This window comes from Hippopotamus amphibius, chromosome 4 (assembly GCF_030028045.1).
Source record: "Hippopotamus amphibius kiboko isolate mHipAmp2 chromosome 4, mHipAmp2.hap2, whole genome shotgun sequence".
In the NCBI taxonomy this organism is placed as follows: domain Eukaryota; kingdom Metazoa; phylum Chordata; class Mammalia; order Artiodactyla; family Hippopotamidae; genus Hippopotamus; species Hippopotamus amphibius.
The window spans coordinates 221,893-237,668 of record NC_080189.1 but is presented as its reverse complement, the minus strand read 5'-3'; the positions used below and the strand labels follow the sequence as shown (position 1 = coordinate 237,668).

Here is a 15,776-nt window from a genome sequence, read left to right as displayed (position 1 = left end):
CTCAGGGCACAGCAGCCGATTAGCTTATAACAGCGTCACGGGACGGAATGGACAACAGAGGAAGTTGAGGGCTTTCAAGGTAACAGACTCGAGCAACAAAGGTTCTGGAGAAAAAGAAAACACGGAGAGCCCAACATTTAGCAGGCAATTACCTACTGAGGTTTTCCTTTTCTTTTTCCATTTCCCAGAGTGTTCATGTGTTGGATGAGTAGAAGGACTCCCAGGTTTTCACCTGAAAGCCCTAAAAGGCTCTGATTCAGGAATAATGACAAACCAGCCTTCACGGAGCCTGAAATATGGCCTCAAATCAACTCAGTCCCGCCTGGCTTGGGCTGGTCTGCTAATCTTGCTAGAAAAATTAAATCCTCTCTGTAGTAAGAGGTTATCTAAAGTATCTACAATTTAATTACATGTAATTTCAGTAATAAATTAATAAGCATGCCAGAAACAGTACCAAATGATCAAATGCAGTTAAAAAGGAAAAAAACAAAAACAAAAACGAAACAGAACAGGAGATCCAGATACTGGTATTTTAAGACATGGACTGTAAAATTACTCTGATCAATATATCCAAGAAAATTGATGAGGATATGGAGAACCTTATTAAAGGATGGAATTAATTGTAAAAATCAAATGGAAAATTGAAAACAAGAAATAACGCTGAAATTAAGAATTAAATAGCTGGGTCTAACATTAGATTAGACACAGTAAATCAGAATATTATAAGTTGGAAAATAGATCAGTAGAATATGTCTAAAGTAGAGAGAAACAAAATAATGTAAAAATATAAACAATAGGAAATACATGGGAAATGATGAAAATGTCAAACATATGTGAAAACGGAGTTTCAGAAGGAGAGGAGAGAGAATACGGTAGAAGCAATATTTGAAGAGCTATTAGCCAAGAATTTTTGAAACTGATATAATAACAGATGAAAGAAACTCCACTAACCCCAGGAAGGAGGGTTAAAAAGAAAACCACACTAAGGCCCATGATAGTATAGCTGCTAAAAACCAAAGACAAAGAAAAAAATCTTCAAAGCACCCAGAGAAAGACTCATCCTTCAGTGGAATAATGGTGAGACTGGCAGCTGACTTCTGCAAAAGAAATAATGATGTACATCTTTAATGTGAGGAAAGAAAATAACTGCCAACAAAGAATTCAGTACTCTCAAAAATATCCTCAAAAATGAAGGCAAAATTAAGATGATTTCAGGCAATCAAAACCCATGAGCCGTCTCGGAGGCCTGTGCTGAAGGAGACACTAAAGGGGGACCTTCAGGCAGGAGGAAAATGATCCCAGATGGAAACGTGAAGACTCAGGAAGGAAGAGCGCCAGGAAAGACAGACAGACGGGCAGCGCTAAGTGAATACTGACTTTCAAAACAACAACAGAAGTAATCATGCCTTGTGGGACTTATAAAATGTTGTGAAGTCTCAAGTTGACTGGGAAGCGGTAAAAATAGTAACTGGAGGTTAACAGCCATGAGACAAGGATGCATGTTGTTAAGATGGGGTGAAAACCAGAAGGAGAATGATAGAATATACAACTAATAATCTGAAAGGGAAAAATTGGAATAATCAAAATACTTGATAACTTAGAAACACGAAGTGAGTGCAGGAGCAACACAGCCACTGAGACAACAGACAGCAAAGAGACAAGAGGTGGGTGAAACTCCAAGTTGTCAGGAGTAGTCTAATGTGAGTGTAAAAATAAAAATAGTCAGACTGGAACTAAAAAGCAAATCTCAATTAAATAGAGCTTGTAAAACACTCAAATGTAAAACAGGGAAGTTCAAAGTAAAAGCACAGAAAACAATATATCTTGCAAATATCAAATAAAAGAAAGCTAATATAACTACATTAATATAAAGGTAGTTTTTTTTTTTTAGGCAAGGGACATTATTAAACATAGACAGTTTAATAGGAAGATAAAACATTCAATGGGTATGCCCCTAATAACATAACCTTAAAATACATAAAACAAACAGTGAAAGAAATAGAAGAAATAGACAAGTCCACAATTATAGTTGGAGATGTAAATACACATCTCTCAGTAACTAATAGAACAAGTAGTTAAAACAAATAGTAAAATTTAGAATGTTTAAATAACATGATTGACAAATTATGTAAATGACATATGTAGCATACAGACCAATAACTGCAGAATATTGTCTTCAAATGAAAATGAAACTTTTACCAAAACAGACCACATTCTGAGTCATAAATCAAATCTCAACAAATTTTAGAGGATTTAATTCATGCAGTAGGCGCTCTGATTACCATGAGTTAAGCCAGAAATTATTAATAAGATGAATAGAAAATTAATAACAGTTGGAAATTAAGCTACAGTCTTTTATAGCCTATGAGTTAAAAAAATAATTTTAAAAAGGGTTTAGAAAAATTAGAACTAAATGATAATGGAAAACATATTTAAACTTGAAAGATGGAACTAAAGCTGGTCTGAGAGGGAAATGTGTACGTATAAATAAATGCATTTTAAACAAGAAAGGCTGAACATGCATCTAACTTAAGAAACTAGAAGAAGAACACCAAACCAAAACCAGAGGACGCAGAACGAAGGAAACAATAAAGATAAGAGGGCAAGTCAGTAAATTAATAAATAAGCATACAGGAGAGAAAACTGCAGTCAAAGGTTGGTTCTGGAAAACACTAATAAAACTGATAAAGCTTTACACAGTAAGATTCATCGAGATACAAAGAAGGAAAATGAAAATTATCAGCACCAGGAATGAAAAACAAGATACCAGTATGACTCTTTTTTTATACATGAAAAATATAACAGATATAAAAATGTAGATGAAATGAACAGATTCCTTGAAAAATACAACTTATAACTAACATAAGGAGAAAGAGAGCATCTGAATTGTCATATGTCTGTTTTTAAAAGCTTGAACCTAAAAATAAAACCTTCCCACATGACAGCTCTCCACCCAGATGGCTTCGCTGGGGAATCCCACAAATGCTGCCTTATCTAACCCGTGCTGTTTCAGAGGGAGAAGGGGGGCACTCTCTTATTCACCTGTGGACCCGCACAGCTGTCATATCAAAGCCTCATGTTATGAGAAAGGAACATTATAGATCAGATTCATGAGTGTAGACACAAAAGCCCTCAACAAGACATCAGTAAATGAAACCCAGTTGTACAGTAAGAGGATGTGTCACCACCAAGCAGGGTTAATTTTGGAATGAAAGGTAATTTAATATCAGAAAACCTACCTCTCATTTTTTCACATGAAATGCACAAATGATAAAAACCACACGCTCCAGAACTCTCCAATGTCCAGTGATTAGATGGACGTCATGACTGGCAGCAAGTCACCGAATTCTGCCTATGCTTATAGTATGGGTGTTGGATCAGAGGGTTTCTAAGGTCTTTTTCAACTCTATAGAAGTATCTAACTGCATTAAATGGTAATGCATATATAATGTATATTGTGTGTGTATATATATACACACAACATACAATTATACTTTTTTAGTGGCATCTGGAGAAAAGGCATTCTACATGAGAGGATTTTTGGATAGTTGAAATTCTCCTGATAATTCAGTACTACTTACATTTATGGAAATCGTCAATGTATTTCTTGTTATTTTGCTTTTCTGTGATTTCTTAGATTCATTATTATAAACATATGTTATTGAAAACTAAAAAAAACCCAAACCATATGCTCATCTCAATATACGCAGAAAAATCATCATAAAATTCAGCACCCATTCATGATTAAAACCTCAGAACACTGGGAACTGAAAGGAATGCTCTTAATCTGGTAAAGAGTATCTTCAAAGTATCTGCAGCAAATGTCATGCTTATAGTGAAATGTTAAGAACGTTCACTCTGAGCTCAAAAATAAGAAAAGGTGGAGCTTCCTAGGTGGCGCAGTGGTTAAGAATCCGCCTGCCAATGCAGGGGACACGGGTTGAATCCCTGGGCCTGGAAGATCCCACATGCCGCGGAGCAACTAAGCCCGTGCGCCACAACTATTGAGCCTGCGCTTTAGAACCCATGAGCCACCACTATTGAGCCCACGTGCTGCAACTACTGAAGCCCACGTGCCTAGAGCCCATGCTCCACAACAAGAAAAGCCACGGCAATGAGGAGCCCATGCACCACAACGAAGAGTAGCCCCCGCTCATCACAACTAGAGAAAGCCTGTGCACAGCAAAAAAAGACCCAACACAGCCAATTAAATAAATAAATAAATAAATAAATAAATAAATAAATTTATTAAAAAAAGAAAAAGAAAAGGTGGTCCCCTATCATCACTTCTAGTCACACGGTGTTTCACAAAAACATGAGTTGCATAGAGAAGAATCCAGATGAATTTACAGAATAATTATAAAATTCATAAATAAATTTGGCAAGACTGCTGAAGCAAGATTAATATACAGAAATCCATTCCTTTTCTAGAAGGTTATGTTTACACAAATATATACAACAGCATAAACAAATGCCTCACAAGACTATCAAAGATGTCCATGACGTTTACCCAGAAAACCACAGAACATTATTGAAAGAAATTAAGGAAACCCAAATCAATGGAGGGATCTACTATAATCACTGGTTGGGTGATTCAAAACTGTAAAGATGCCCAGTCTATCCAGGCTGAGCTGCAGATCCGAGGCAATCCAAAATGAAACCCCAGCAGAGTTTTTTAAATGGCTACTGACAAGCTGATTAAAAAAAATTCACATGTAAGTGCAAATGACCAAGCTCTTCCTAGTGAGAAAGAAGAGATGACAGATGTACACTGCTGGAAGTCAGGGTTTATTATAAACGTACAGCAATTACAACAATGTAAAAATGGCACGTGGCAGATGAAGAGGGAAACAGGACAGAACAGGGCATCATATCCCTTGATACACAGTCACAAAGATGCCTCTGCAACGCACTGGCACAGGTGGGCTTTGCAGGTACTGGTCCTGGAGGAACTGGTACACACGCGGAGAAAGCAAATGAACCTTAACCCCTACTCGTACCACACACAAAAATAAGTCACCAGAGGGTCGACAACCTAAACATGAGAAGTTAGAATAATAACATTCCTAGACAATAACGAAGAAGAACATGCCAGAGATACTTTACAGGCTCAGGGGACTCTGACCATGGAGACAGATGGTCAACAGTTCCTTAATGTGAAGAACTTTCGCTGGTCAAAAGGCTCATTAGGGGAGTATAGAGTCCAACCGCAGTGCCGGAGATAAAATCTGTGTGCCCACATCTGATGGAAGGCTGCACCTACAGGACTCCTAAAAATTAGCTTAAAGAAAAAGAAGAGAGACAGCTGAATAGAAAAATGAGCAAACACTTGAAGTGGTACTGCAAACAAAAAAGTTTTCAAACACATGATCTCATTATCCACCAGGGAAACGCAAATTAAAAGCACTACTCTGTATTATTACAGACCGAACCGCATGGCTACATCTTGTAAAACTGACAGTACGAAATGCTGGTGGGAGGTGGAGTGGAAGGCACCCCCGCATGGCCGGCAGGCGCATGCAGCACCTGGGGAGACGACACCTGGGCACGGCCTGCGCCCAGGAAAGACATAAATGTGCAGGAAGTGTGAATACTAACGTAAGCATGCGCGCACACACATCTGAGCGAGTGTGTACACGTGAGCGGGAGAGGACGCACAAACGTTCACAGCAGCGCGGCCTGTCATCGCCCCAGACCGGGCGGCACGCCCACCTCCGGGGACGCTGAATGAATGAGCTGTGTGACGGTCACGCAGGAGAGAGAAAGGACGGGAGGACCACACGCAACCACGCGGATGCACTCCCGCAACGTGCTGAACGGAGGAGCCCGGAGACGGGCGTCCCTTCTGGAAGATCCGAAGAGGCAAAAGCAGCGTGTGGTGGCAGGACTCTGAGTGACGGTCACCTTCTGGGAAGCGGGTGGAGACGGACGCGCGGCGGTCCCGAGAGGGCTCCCAGCGCCCTGGGCGCCGTGCTCGCCTGCAGACAGCGCCGCGCAGCACGCCGAGCGCGCCCCACTCGTAAGGGCCTAGTTCTGGGTGTTTAACACGACCTGCGCCTCAGCCCCGACGGCAGGGAAGACGACGCGGCAGCAGGTCTGCAGCTCAGCGGCCCCGCGCCGGTCTGACGGCGGCGGGCTCTGCCGCCCACCCTGGCCTGCAGTCGCTGCCCCGGCTTCCCGCACTCCCCGTGTTGGGGCTTCTCGTCTCTCCAAACCCTTTCCTTCCTTTTCTTCTTTTCTCTGAGCCCCTTTTCTCTCCCCCTCTTCCCCTCTCCACGTCTCTCCACGGAGTGGGGTTCGGGACTTGCGGCGGCGGCTCCGGGGGCACAGCCCCCTCCCGCCCGCCGTCCCCGTGAGTCACGTTGCAGAGTCCCTCAGCGCCGTTCCTCACCACACATCTGAAGTTTCATTTCCGGGCACAGATCTAAGGGAGGTTGGATGTAACTGAGAGGGTGTCTCCGGATGAGCCAGGCTGGACTCCGTCCCCTGATGAGGACGTGAGTGGAATCCTGAAGGTGGACGGGGTGCAGGTGGCCGTGGCTCAGCCGCCTGGGACCTGTGGCACCTCCGGGGCCTCCTTTCTAACTGGCAGAACTGGGACGGAAGAGGACGCTCCTGGGGGAGGTGTTGTAAGGACCAAATTAACGAGCCCCCACGAAACGCACGGCACAGGGTGTTAGCAATGACTCTGCTATTATGGGCCCGTGAGGGCTGAGGCTGCCCCGTGAGGGCCTGCACCACAGGCCAAGCTCGAGGATGCCGGCGGCAGTGACCACCCTCCACCCCCACACACAACCAGGCCCTGCATTTGATACCCAAGGCTTCATAACCTTCAGGAAAGAAAGGGATGAAGGACGAGATGCCCCATTTCTCTGCCGTAAAGTACGAACATGGCTGCTTGATGCTCTCTTAACTCATGGGCTATTTTGGAGAATAAGTGTTCGAAGACTGCAAAGAGTTCTGTTTCCTGGGTGTAATCACCAGGACAATGGAGCGTGTTATTTTTATCACGTGGATTTTAGCATCAACTCCGTCTCGCAGCTCTCCAGGGAGGTGGCACCAGCAGACGGAGGCCGGAAGGGTGCCTGAGGTGCAGGCAGAGCCCAGGGCTGTCCGCCAGCCCTGGGCTCTGGGCGCGTTTTCTAGGGATCACTACACACTGAACCAGCAGCAGAAAGACAGCCGGTGCAGACACGTCCTTGTTATAATCAAGGTGTGTCGCCTGCAGGTGGTGAACGCCGTCCGTGTACAGAAGACTGTGAAACGCACAGAAGCATTTGAGAGTCTCTTAGCGGGTCACTACCACCTCTGCAGTAATTCTGAAGTGCTGTCAGGCTGGGTGGTTCACGACGTTCAACCCGAGGGAAGTGGCTGATGTCAAGCGTGTGGATTGCTCGAGATAGGAGCTCTTTAAAAACAAACGGAAACGTTTCTAATTCAAGTTTCTTTGTGCTGGCTTACCTCCCGAAATGTTTCCCTTCTATTTTATATTGAACCTTTTCAAGATTTAAAAATGTACAATAAAATACAGAAGATAGCAGAACACATATTAACGTTATACCAGTGTTTCTTAAGAACTTTTTTACTCATATGAAACATGGCAGGTCTTCCCCACACTTTTCAAAGTGCAGTTCTGGGTTAAAGGCATGGTCTCGTTCTTTCTGAGAATTATCAGCGTCTGACGCAACCGAGACACCTGAAACTAGAGAAGCACCGCTCAGCGTCTGCCGAGATTTCGGCTACCAGCTCCATCGCCTGCACTCACTCATTTTTCTTCCAAGTATGGGTCTCCCAGCGTCCTAAAAACACTCCATTTGTTATAGCACTGATTTTATCTGAAGATTGGCTGACATGTGAACTATATTTTAGCAAAAAGAAGTAAGAGATGTGGTGTGTGGAAGGAAAGTAAAAATGGAGTCGGTGTTGCCAAGAGAGCCAAATGGAGCGAGAGGCCACGAGGCAGTGGGGCCACCCCTGTCTCAGCCGCTTGGAGTCTGAACTCTGACCACTTGCTGTCCTGACAAAGGCGTCCAGAAGGTCTGCACAATGTTCCAGAAACTCAGATGCATATCAGACCCCACCTTGAATAACTCGCGACAGCCTGTCCCTTAAGGACAGCACTTCCTTTTGCGTCAGAGCCAACCCTAATGCCTGCCAGTAGAACTTTAACCTCCTGTGGCTCTCGCCTTCATGAACCCCCAGCGCCTTCTCTTCCCTCAGTTTCACCTGAATCTGTGTCTCCTGCATTGCAATTCCTAAGGCCCCAAATAAAGCTCTTTGTTCTCTACAGATTATTTTTTGACAGGTGATCAAAACCTTGTTAAAAGAAGCTGGATATCACCCATTTTACTTAAGGCGAGTGATGCTTAAGACATGGATTCAATCCTAAAAACTAAAATCTTTTCCCAGATAGAAGCATCTGTCATTAGCTCCCAGAGCCCTAGCGAGGGTCCAGTAGCCGGGGGGAAAAACAGGTGCTATTCACAGAGCGCCTCCCGCATGCTGTGTAGGCTCCGTCAGCCTCCATACAGGTGCACAGAGAGGTTCAGCAATTTGTGAAGGTCACACAGCTGCTGAGAGACTGACCCAGGACTTGAACCTGTCCTCGTGCTCCTGAACACATGACAGTGTCTCTCCGCAGAGCACCCACGGTGAGGCCCAGACGTGGGTGCTTCTGAGTGGGAGGAGAAGGCCAGGGTGCCTCCGTATTTTCAAAGCATTTGCGTCGTGCTGTTTAGTAAGTCACAGCTGAACTGCATTCTTGTTCATGGTCGGTGCTGGGTACTGTGTCCTCGTATGAGACATGCAGGGTCAACATTAGCGTCATATTTCGTGCTGGCCTTTTCTGAGGGAGTCTGGTTGGCCTGGCACAGAGGAGGGCTTGGGGCCAGTGGTTTCTGCCCGCCTCCCGTGGGTCGAGGCGGCCTAAGAGGATGACTTCCTGTCTCACGTTTTTGGCAGAATGGCTCACGTCTGCTACTTACCTGAAGAGGCAAAGAATTATGCTTCCGGTTGTAAGGGAAATCAGAGAGACGCTGTAGCCCAGGGTGTAAACGGCCTTCACCAGAATATAAAACGTGATCTGAAAGAGAGGAAAATGCATCCGTAAGCTTCGAGTGGCCGGCGCCGGACAAGGGGACGGGTTCCCAGGGCCCACCGTCGTCCCCTCGGGACGGGGACGGCCTGCGGGGGCTGGGCCGCGGCAGCGCTGTCCCGGAGGCCCGCCTGCACCCCGAGCCACGGTGCCTGCACCTGCCTGCTGCCTGCACCTCACCGTGAGCGACTCGGGTGGTTTCCGCGAAGCCAAGCTGCCTGGAGGGGGCCGCCTGGGGCCGCGAGCGGAGCGCACGGGGGCCGCCCTCGGAGGCGAGGCCGCCGGGCGCCAGCCAAGCGGCCCCCCGGGTGGGACGGGAGAAACCAGCCGAGCGCGTCTTCACCTCCAGGAGCGCGCAGCCCGCGGGGGTGGGCGCTGGGCCCTGCCCTGGGGTCCTCCCCGAGAGCCACGGCCAGTGTCAGCGGGACCCAGGCGGGCCTGCCGCGGGGCAGCCTGCGCCGCACACAGCGGGTGCGCCCGCGCCTCGGCCGAGGTCCTGAGCGTGGGGGAGGCAGGCGGCCCCGCCGGCAGCCCGAGCGCCTTCCGGCCCGCGGGGGAGCTGCCGGGGCGCTGACCCGTCCCGGGAGACCCCGGCCTCGGTCCCGCCGCTCTCCCTTCTCCCGCCGACGCGGGCCCGCAGGCGGACGGGGGGCTTGGAGCAGCGGCCGCCGCGTCACCTGCGGTCACCCCTCCGGTTACACCGTCGGAAAACGAACTCTTTCGGACCCTCCGAAAGCACGGACACCCCCGCGAGGCCCACACGCACAGCTGCAGACACCGGAACAAACGCGCCGCGGGGTGAAAGCACGCGGGCCCGAGGGCCCACCCGCGACCGAGGCCTGGGCCCCGACCCTGCGCGCTCACGCCTTCGCGGTCTGCGGCGGCCTCCACGGGGTTCCTGGTGGTCCCTCCCGCGCGGGCCTCGCGCCCCTGCGCCTCGCGCGGCCCGCCGCAGGCCACTGCGTCTCACCCGCTCTCCGTTTACGCCCCCCACCTTTATTATCGCTTTAAATGGCCTTTGCTGGGTCTTCCCACGTTTCCCTTTTTTCTCACACCCTTCTTGATTCTCAGTTCTTCCTTCTGGTCTCTCCTTTCCCCCGAAGCACGCTCCTTAGGCACGCTTGGGGCCGGGCGGGGGGTCTGCTGCTCGCGGACCCGTCAGGTTTTGTTTCTCCTTCAAGCCGGAGCAGCGGCTCAGCGGGTGGACTCCGAGCGAGGACGCGCCCCCTGCTTGGGAGGCCCTGCGTCTGCTCCGGCCGCGCGTGGGCACCCTGTCTTCAGCCCTCTCGGCGAGTTGGTGTTTTCTCCCTTCGCCACGGTTGCTTGGCTGTGGATTTCCTTTTATTGGGTCCCTGGGGGGCTGGGCTTCCACTGCCGAGACGGTGATCGGATGGGTGCTGGGCCTCCAGCCAACCCCGGAAACCGCCCAATGCCGGCCCCTCAGCCCTCTGCCGTGTTTGGGCGCTTTCTTTGGATCGGTCTTCCCTGTTCCGGAATTCTGTTTTCATCTGTATCTGACGTGCTGTTTGAGATATCTACTTGATTTTCACTTTTAAAAATTAAAGTATAGTTGATTTACAATGTTGTGTTAGTTTCAGGCTTAAAGCGAAGGGATTCAGTTATATATGTGTGTGTGTGTGTATACATACATATATATTCTTTTTCAGATTCTTTTTCATTATAAGTTATCATAAGATACTGAATATAGTTCCCCGTGCTATAGAGTAGGACCTTCTTGTTTATTTTACATATAGTAGTGTGTATATCTTCGTCCCAATCTCCTAATTGACTCCTCCCCCACTTTGCCCTTTGGTGACCATAAGTTTCTTTTCTACGTCTGTGAGCCTGTTTTGTAAATAAGTTCATCTGTATCATATTTTAGAGTCCACATATAAGTAATATCATACAATATTTGTCTTTCTCTGTCTGACTTACTTCACTTAATATGACCATCTCTAGGTCCATCCATGTTGCTACAAATGGCATTATTTCATTCTTTTTATGGCTGAGTAGTATTCCATTGTGTACATGCACCACACCCTCTTCATCCATTCCTCTGTCGCTGGACATGTAGGCCATGTCCTGGCTGTTGTAAATACTACTGCTATGGGGTGCGTGTGTCTTTTCAAATTACAGTTTTCTCCAGATACACGCCCAGGAGTGGGACTGCTGGGTCATGCGGTGGCTCTATTTTTAGGTTTTTAAGGAACCTCCATACTGTTTTCCATAGTGGCGCCACCAATTTACATTCCCGCCAACAGCGAGGGAGGGTTCCCTTTTCTCCACGCCCTCTCCAGTGTTTATTATTTGCAGATTTTTTTAACGACAAGCACTCTGCCCGGTGCGAGGGGATACCTCACAGTAATTCTGATTTGCGTTTCTCTGATAATTAGCAATGCTGAGCATCTTTTCACCTGCCTGGTGGCCATCTGCATGTCTTCTTTGGAGAAAAGCCTATTTAGGTCTCCTGCCCATGTTTTGGTTGGGTTCTTTTCTGGTTTTTGTTGTTGTTGTTGTTGTTTGCTGTTTGCTGTCGTTCATGAGTTGTATGAGCTGTTTGTATATTTTGGAAAGTAAGCTTTTGTCAGATGCTTCATGTGCAAATACTTTCTCCAAGCTAGTCCGTACGTTGTCTCTTCATTTTGTTGATGGTTTCCTTTGCTGTGCAAAAGCTTATAAGCTTGATTAGGTCCCATTTGTTTATTTTTGCTTTTATTTCTATTGCCTTGGGAGACCGACCTGAGAAAACACTGCTCTGATTTATGTCAGAGAATGTTTTGCCTGTGTTCTCTTCTAGCAGTTTTATGGTGTTATATTTAAGTCTCTAAGCCATTTTGAGTTTATTTTTGTGTGTGGTGAGAGGGAGTGTTCTAAGTTCGTTGATTTACATGCCGCTGTGCAGCTTTCCCAACAGCACTTGCTGAAGGGACTGTCTTTCCTCCTTTGTATATTCTTGCCTCTTTTGCCGAAGATTAATTGACCGCAGGTGTGTGGGTTTATTTCTGGGCTCTCTCTTCTGTTCCAAGCATCCACATCTGTTTTTGCGCCAGTAGCACACTGTTCGGATGACTGTAGCTCTGCAGCACTGTCTGAAGTCTGGGAGGGTCACGCCTCCTGCTCTCTTCTTTTCCCTCAGGATTCTTTGGCAATTCTGGGTCTTTTTTGGTTCCACGTAAATTTTAAGATTATTTGTTCTAGTTTTGTGGCAAATGCTGTGGGTAATTCGATAGGAATCACATCAAATCTGTAGACTGCTTCAGGTAGTGTGGCCATCTTAATAATAGCACTTCTTCCGATCCAAGAGCAGGGGATACCTTTCCATTTTAAAAATCATCTTTAATTTCCTTTATCAATGTTTTGTAGCTTTCAGCATATGTCTTTCACCTTCTTGGTCAGGCTTATTTCTCAGTATTTGTTCTTTTCGATGCAAATTTTTAAAGGGATTTTTTTTTTTTTTTTTTACTTTCCCTTTCTGATATTTCATTGTTAGTGTAAAGAAATGGAACAGATTTCTGTATGTTTTGATTTTCTTTCTTTTTAGGTCTATTTTTTCCCCCAGATTAGGCCCTTTTTAGAGTATCTTGTTTTTAGTTATTTTCAATTTCCACTATTTAAAAAAAAAATCTTAAATGCACTTATTGGTATTCTGTGCCCGATGAATCCAGTCTCCAGTTTCGGGGATGTGATTCCACTGTGTCATCTGCTGACTGGCTCTTTGTGTAGTTCATACACTTAGGTGTGAGCTCATCTTTGGGGCTGATGTACGGGAATCTGGGAGGCCTGGGCAAGGGTTTCCTTCCAGGAGAGCCCGCGTTTGCATCTGCCAGGTCCCACGTGCAGCCAGTTCAGGAATGCTCCACCTGAGTGTCTCAGCTCAGAGTTTCCACAGTGAGCAGCACGAGAAAACGAGAAAACCCAACCTACAGGAAGACACAGCTGTGGTGACAGAGTCTCAGGAAGGCCTGGTGGACGGGAGGGAAGACATCCCAACAGGGACGCAGGCAAAGGAAGCAAGCTCATCGTGGCCTAGGAGGAGCCCAAGCCATCAGCAACGAGCCAGGTGTAGCTTTACTTTTGGTTTATAAAACTGGTGATAATGGAAAAATATGAAACTGCGGGTGAAGGTGTTAGCTAAGTGGGCATCACATCTGTTCCTAGTGGAAATGTACATCGACACATGTTTTGGAAAGCCACCGGACAGTATAATTAAAAACATTCAAAATATCCTTTTCGTACTTCACATCCTCTAAGCAGGCGTTTGAGATTTGTGTACAGGTTGGTTTACTGATTAAAATACAAGATATGAGGAACAACCTAAGTCGTGAACAGTGAAGCAAATTCAGCATATTCATGAAACAGAGCATCGTGCTGCCCTTAAGTCTTGTTTTCGAAGGATGCTGACTGACTTAGGAAAATGTCCATGGTGTATAATATTTTATAAAACAAAACAAGCAGAGTGTACATGAGGTGCAATGGTATTCTGAAGTGGACCCATCAGAGCGGGGAAGAGACGGGGGCGCAGGCCCACACGCTCCTCCCGGAAGCGCCCCCCCATCTTCCCACACCGGCGCACGGACGGTCGGGCGCAGAGACAGGCACCGCGACGCACGTTTTGAATGGTGTTGTCCTTACTTTTTTTTTTTTTTTTTTTTTTTGGCACACGGGCTTCGTTGCTCCGCGGCATGTGGGATCCTCCTAGAGCAGGGATCGAACCCGTGACCTCTGCATTGGCAGGCGGATTCTTAACCACTGCGCCACCTAGGAAGCCCCTGTCCTGACGTTTACGTAATTGGGTTTCGGATCCGAGGTCCCTTCCCCTACCCGTGACCAGGGTGCCTGGCGGTGGAAGGTGACCTCTGGGGCTTTCCCGGGGGCTTTTCAGGGCGGGGTCCGGGGCTTGTGTCGGGGTGGACAGAGAAAACTCACCTGAAACAGCGCACGAGCGTCAGGCACCCGAGCGCCGTGGCCCACGCTCCCCGCACGCAGCTGCCGTCCGCTCCCCAGAGGACAGACGCCCGTCACCGTCTCGGGGCTCCCACGGGCCCAGCTTCTGATTCCCACACGTCTGCAGGTCCTCGGACGACCGCGGAGGCGCTCGGGCCGGCCGGGCTGCAGTTCTGCGCCCGAAGGCATCCCCCCGCCCCGCCCCCCCGGCCAAAGCGAGGCGGGATGGCCGCATCCAGCACGCGCGTCAGAGGCCACTGTTGCTCCGCATTCTTAGAGCCCTGGCATCCCAGAACAAGGGCGAAACCTAAAAACCCAGTCAGGCAGCTAATGCGGCACGGCGCTCCATCCAAGGCCGCACCTCTTTGTTCTTCCTCCAGCGAATGGATGTAGTGAATGTGCTCTTCTTAGGCCTGAGGTCTGGCTGCAAGTGCAATCCTGGAAAAGGCGGCCTCGCCCGGCGCAGAACAGGAGCCAGCAGCCGGTGACCTCGGCGACCCGCCCGCGATGTGACGGAGCCCAGGAAGCCCAGGGGGGCAGGCCGGGTCCCTCCTGGGTCAGGGCCAGGCCCTCCCGCACGGCCTGTGAGAGCTGGAGCACCTCCAAGTGCGGAGACCTCGGGAGCCTGCCGTCTCCCTTCTTACCCTGAATAAACGTTCACTTTTATATTTAAGGTCGTATTCTTTTCTTACAGAAAGCCCTCAGATTGCTGACGCGTGAGGCCCACAGGACGGTTTCTGGGTGCGTGGCCTCTCTTGGGTGTGGAGAGCAGAGGAGAACCTGGGTGGGGGCACTTGCTCTCGAAGGTGATTAAACCACAGACGTCCCCGAACACAGAAAGGTCAGGACTGCTGGGCCCGAGACTGTCCCCAGTGGGGCGCCCGAGGGGCAGGTGGGGGCCACGTTTCCAGGGCTTCGGCACCAGCCCTGCCGGAGGCACACGTACCAGGAGTTCCGTCACTGCGCCGTTTCACCAGGGGAGATGCTCTCAAGAGTCACTCTTTACGATCGCAAGCTTGAGACCTGGATTTACTTGTAAAAGTGCTTCAACAATTGTCACCACCATCACACGGTCAGGCAGTGAGGAAAACAGCCCAGGGATGCTCTCCTTTCTCAACGCTTCTGAGCTGCCGGGGGGCCTGTGGTGGGTGGCGGGGACGGGACCCTCCACTCTGAGCCTTCCATCGGGGGGCCCACCTGGGAGAAGACGCTGGCCCTTTCCCACTGGCCGTCACCCAAGGGGCCTCCTAGTCCCTAGCAAGTGCGTGGGACCGGGTGACATGCACGTCCTCTTCCGGCTCTAACTCTCCATAGACATGCGTCGCCCTGGAGCCACACGGCAGAGCGCTTCTCGAGAAGCCCTGCGGGCCGGCCGGTGTTTCCAAACACTGAGTCATAACTAGGCGACCACAGCCTCCCTGGGCCTGGGCCGGGCCTGGTTTCTGTCTGCTGTCCCGGAGTGACTATTAATAGCTCCCTTTTCTCTCCTGAGAGGCCAGGTTTGCCTGATACTTTATACAATCACCCTATTTATAACCCCATAATGGGTTATGCAATCAATTTCATGGGTAACAACCCACATTTAAAGAAGGTAGCGCAGAAAACGTGGCTCTGTGAGATGTTTGTGTTGGGTCACGGTGTGAAATGCATTTCTAACTGTGGATTTTAATCAAAAAAGGTGAAAGCCCCTTGGCTAGAGCTGGTTCCTGATTCAGGAAACTTTCTGACGAGAGCCTTG

General features: G+C 48.4%; 1 protein-coding gene across 2 annotated transcripts in view; it reads right to left on the bottom strand.

The window, feature by feature from the left end:
• Positions 1–15,776, bottom strand: part of VIPR2 (vasoactive intestinal peptide receptor 2) — a 63,676-nt gene that overhangs the window by 11,612 nt on the left and 36,288 nt on the right. Inside the window, exon 5 of one of the 2 annotated variants that reach the window (XM_057731971.1) lies at positions 8,985–9,082. The exons of the other annotated variant lie outside the window; for it this stretch is intronic. Within the exon in view, the coding sequence (XP_057587954.1) occupies positions 8,985–9,082 (98 nt within the window). The remainder of the gene's footprint in view (positions 1–8,984; positions 9,083–15,776) is intronic. 2 annotated transcript variants of the gene reach the window in all.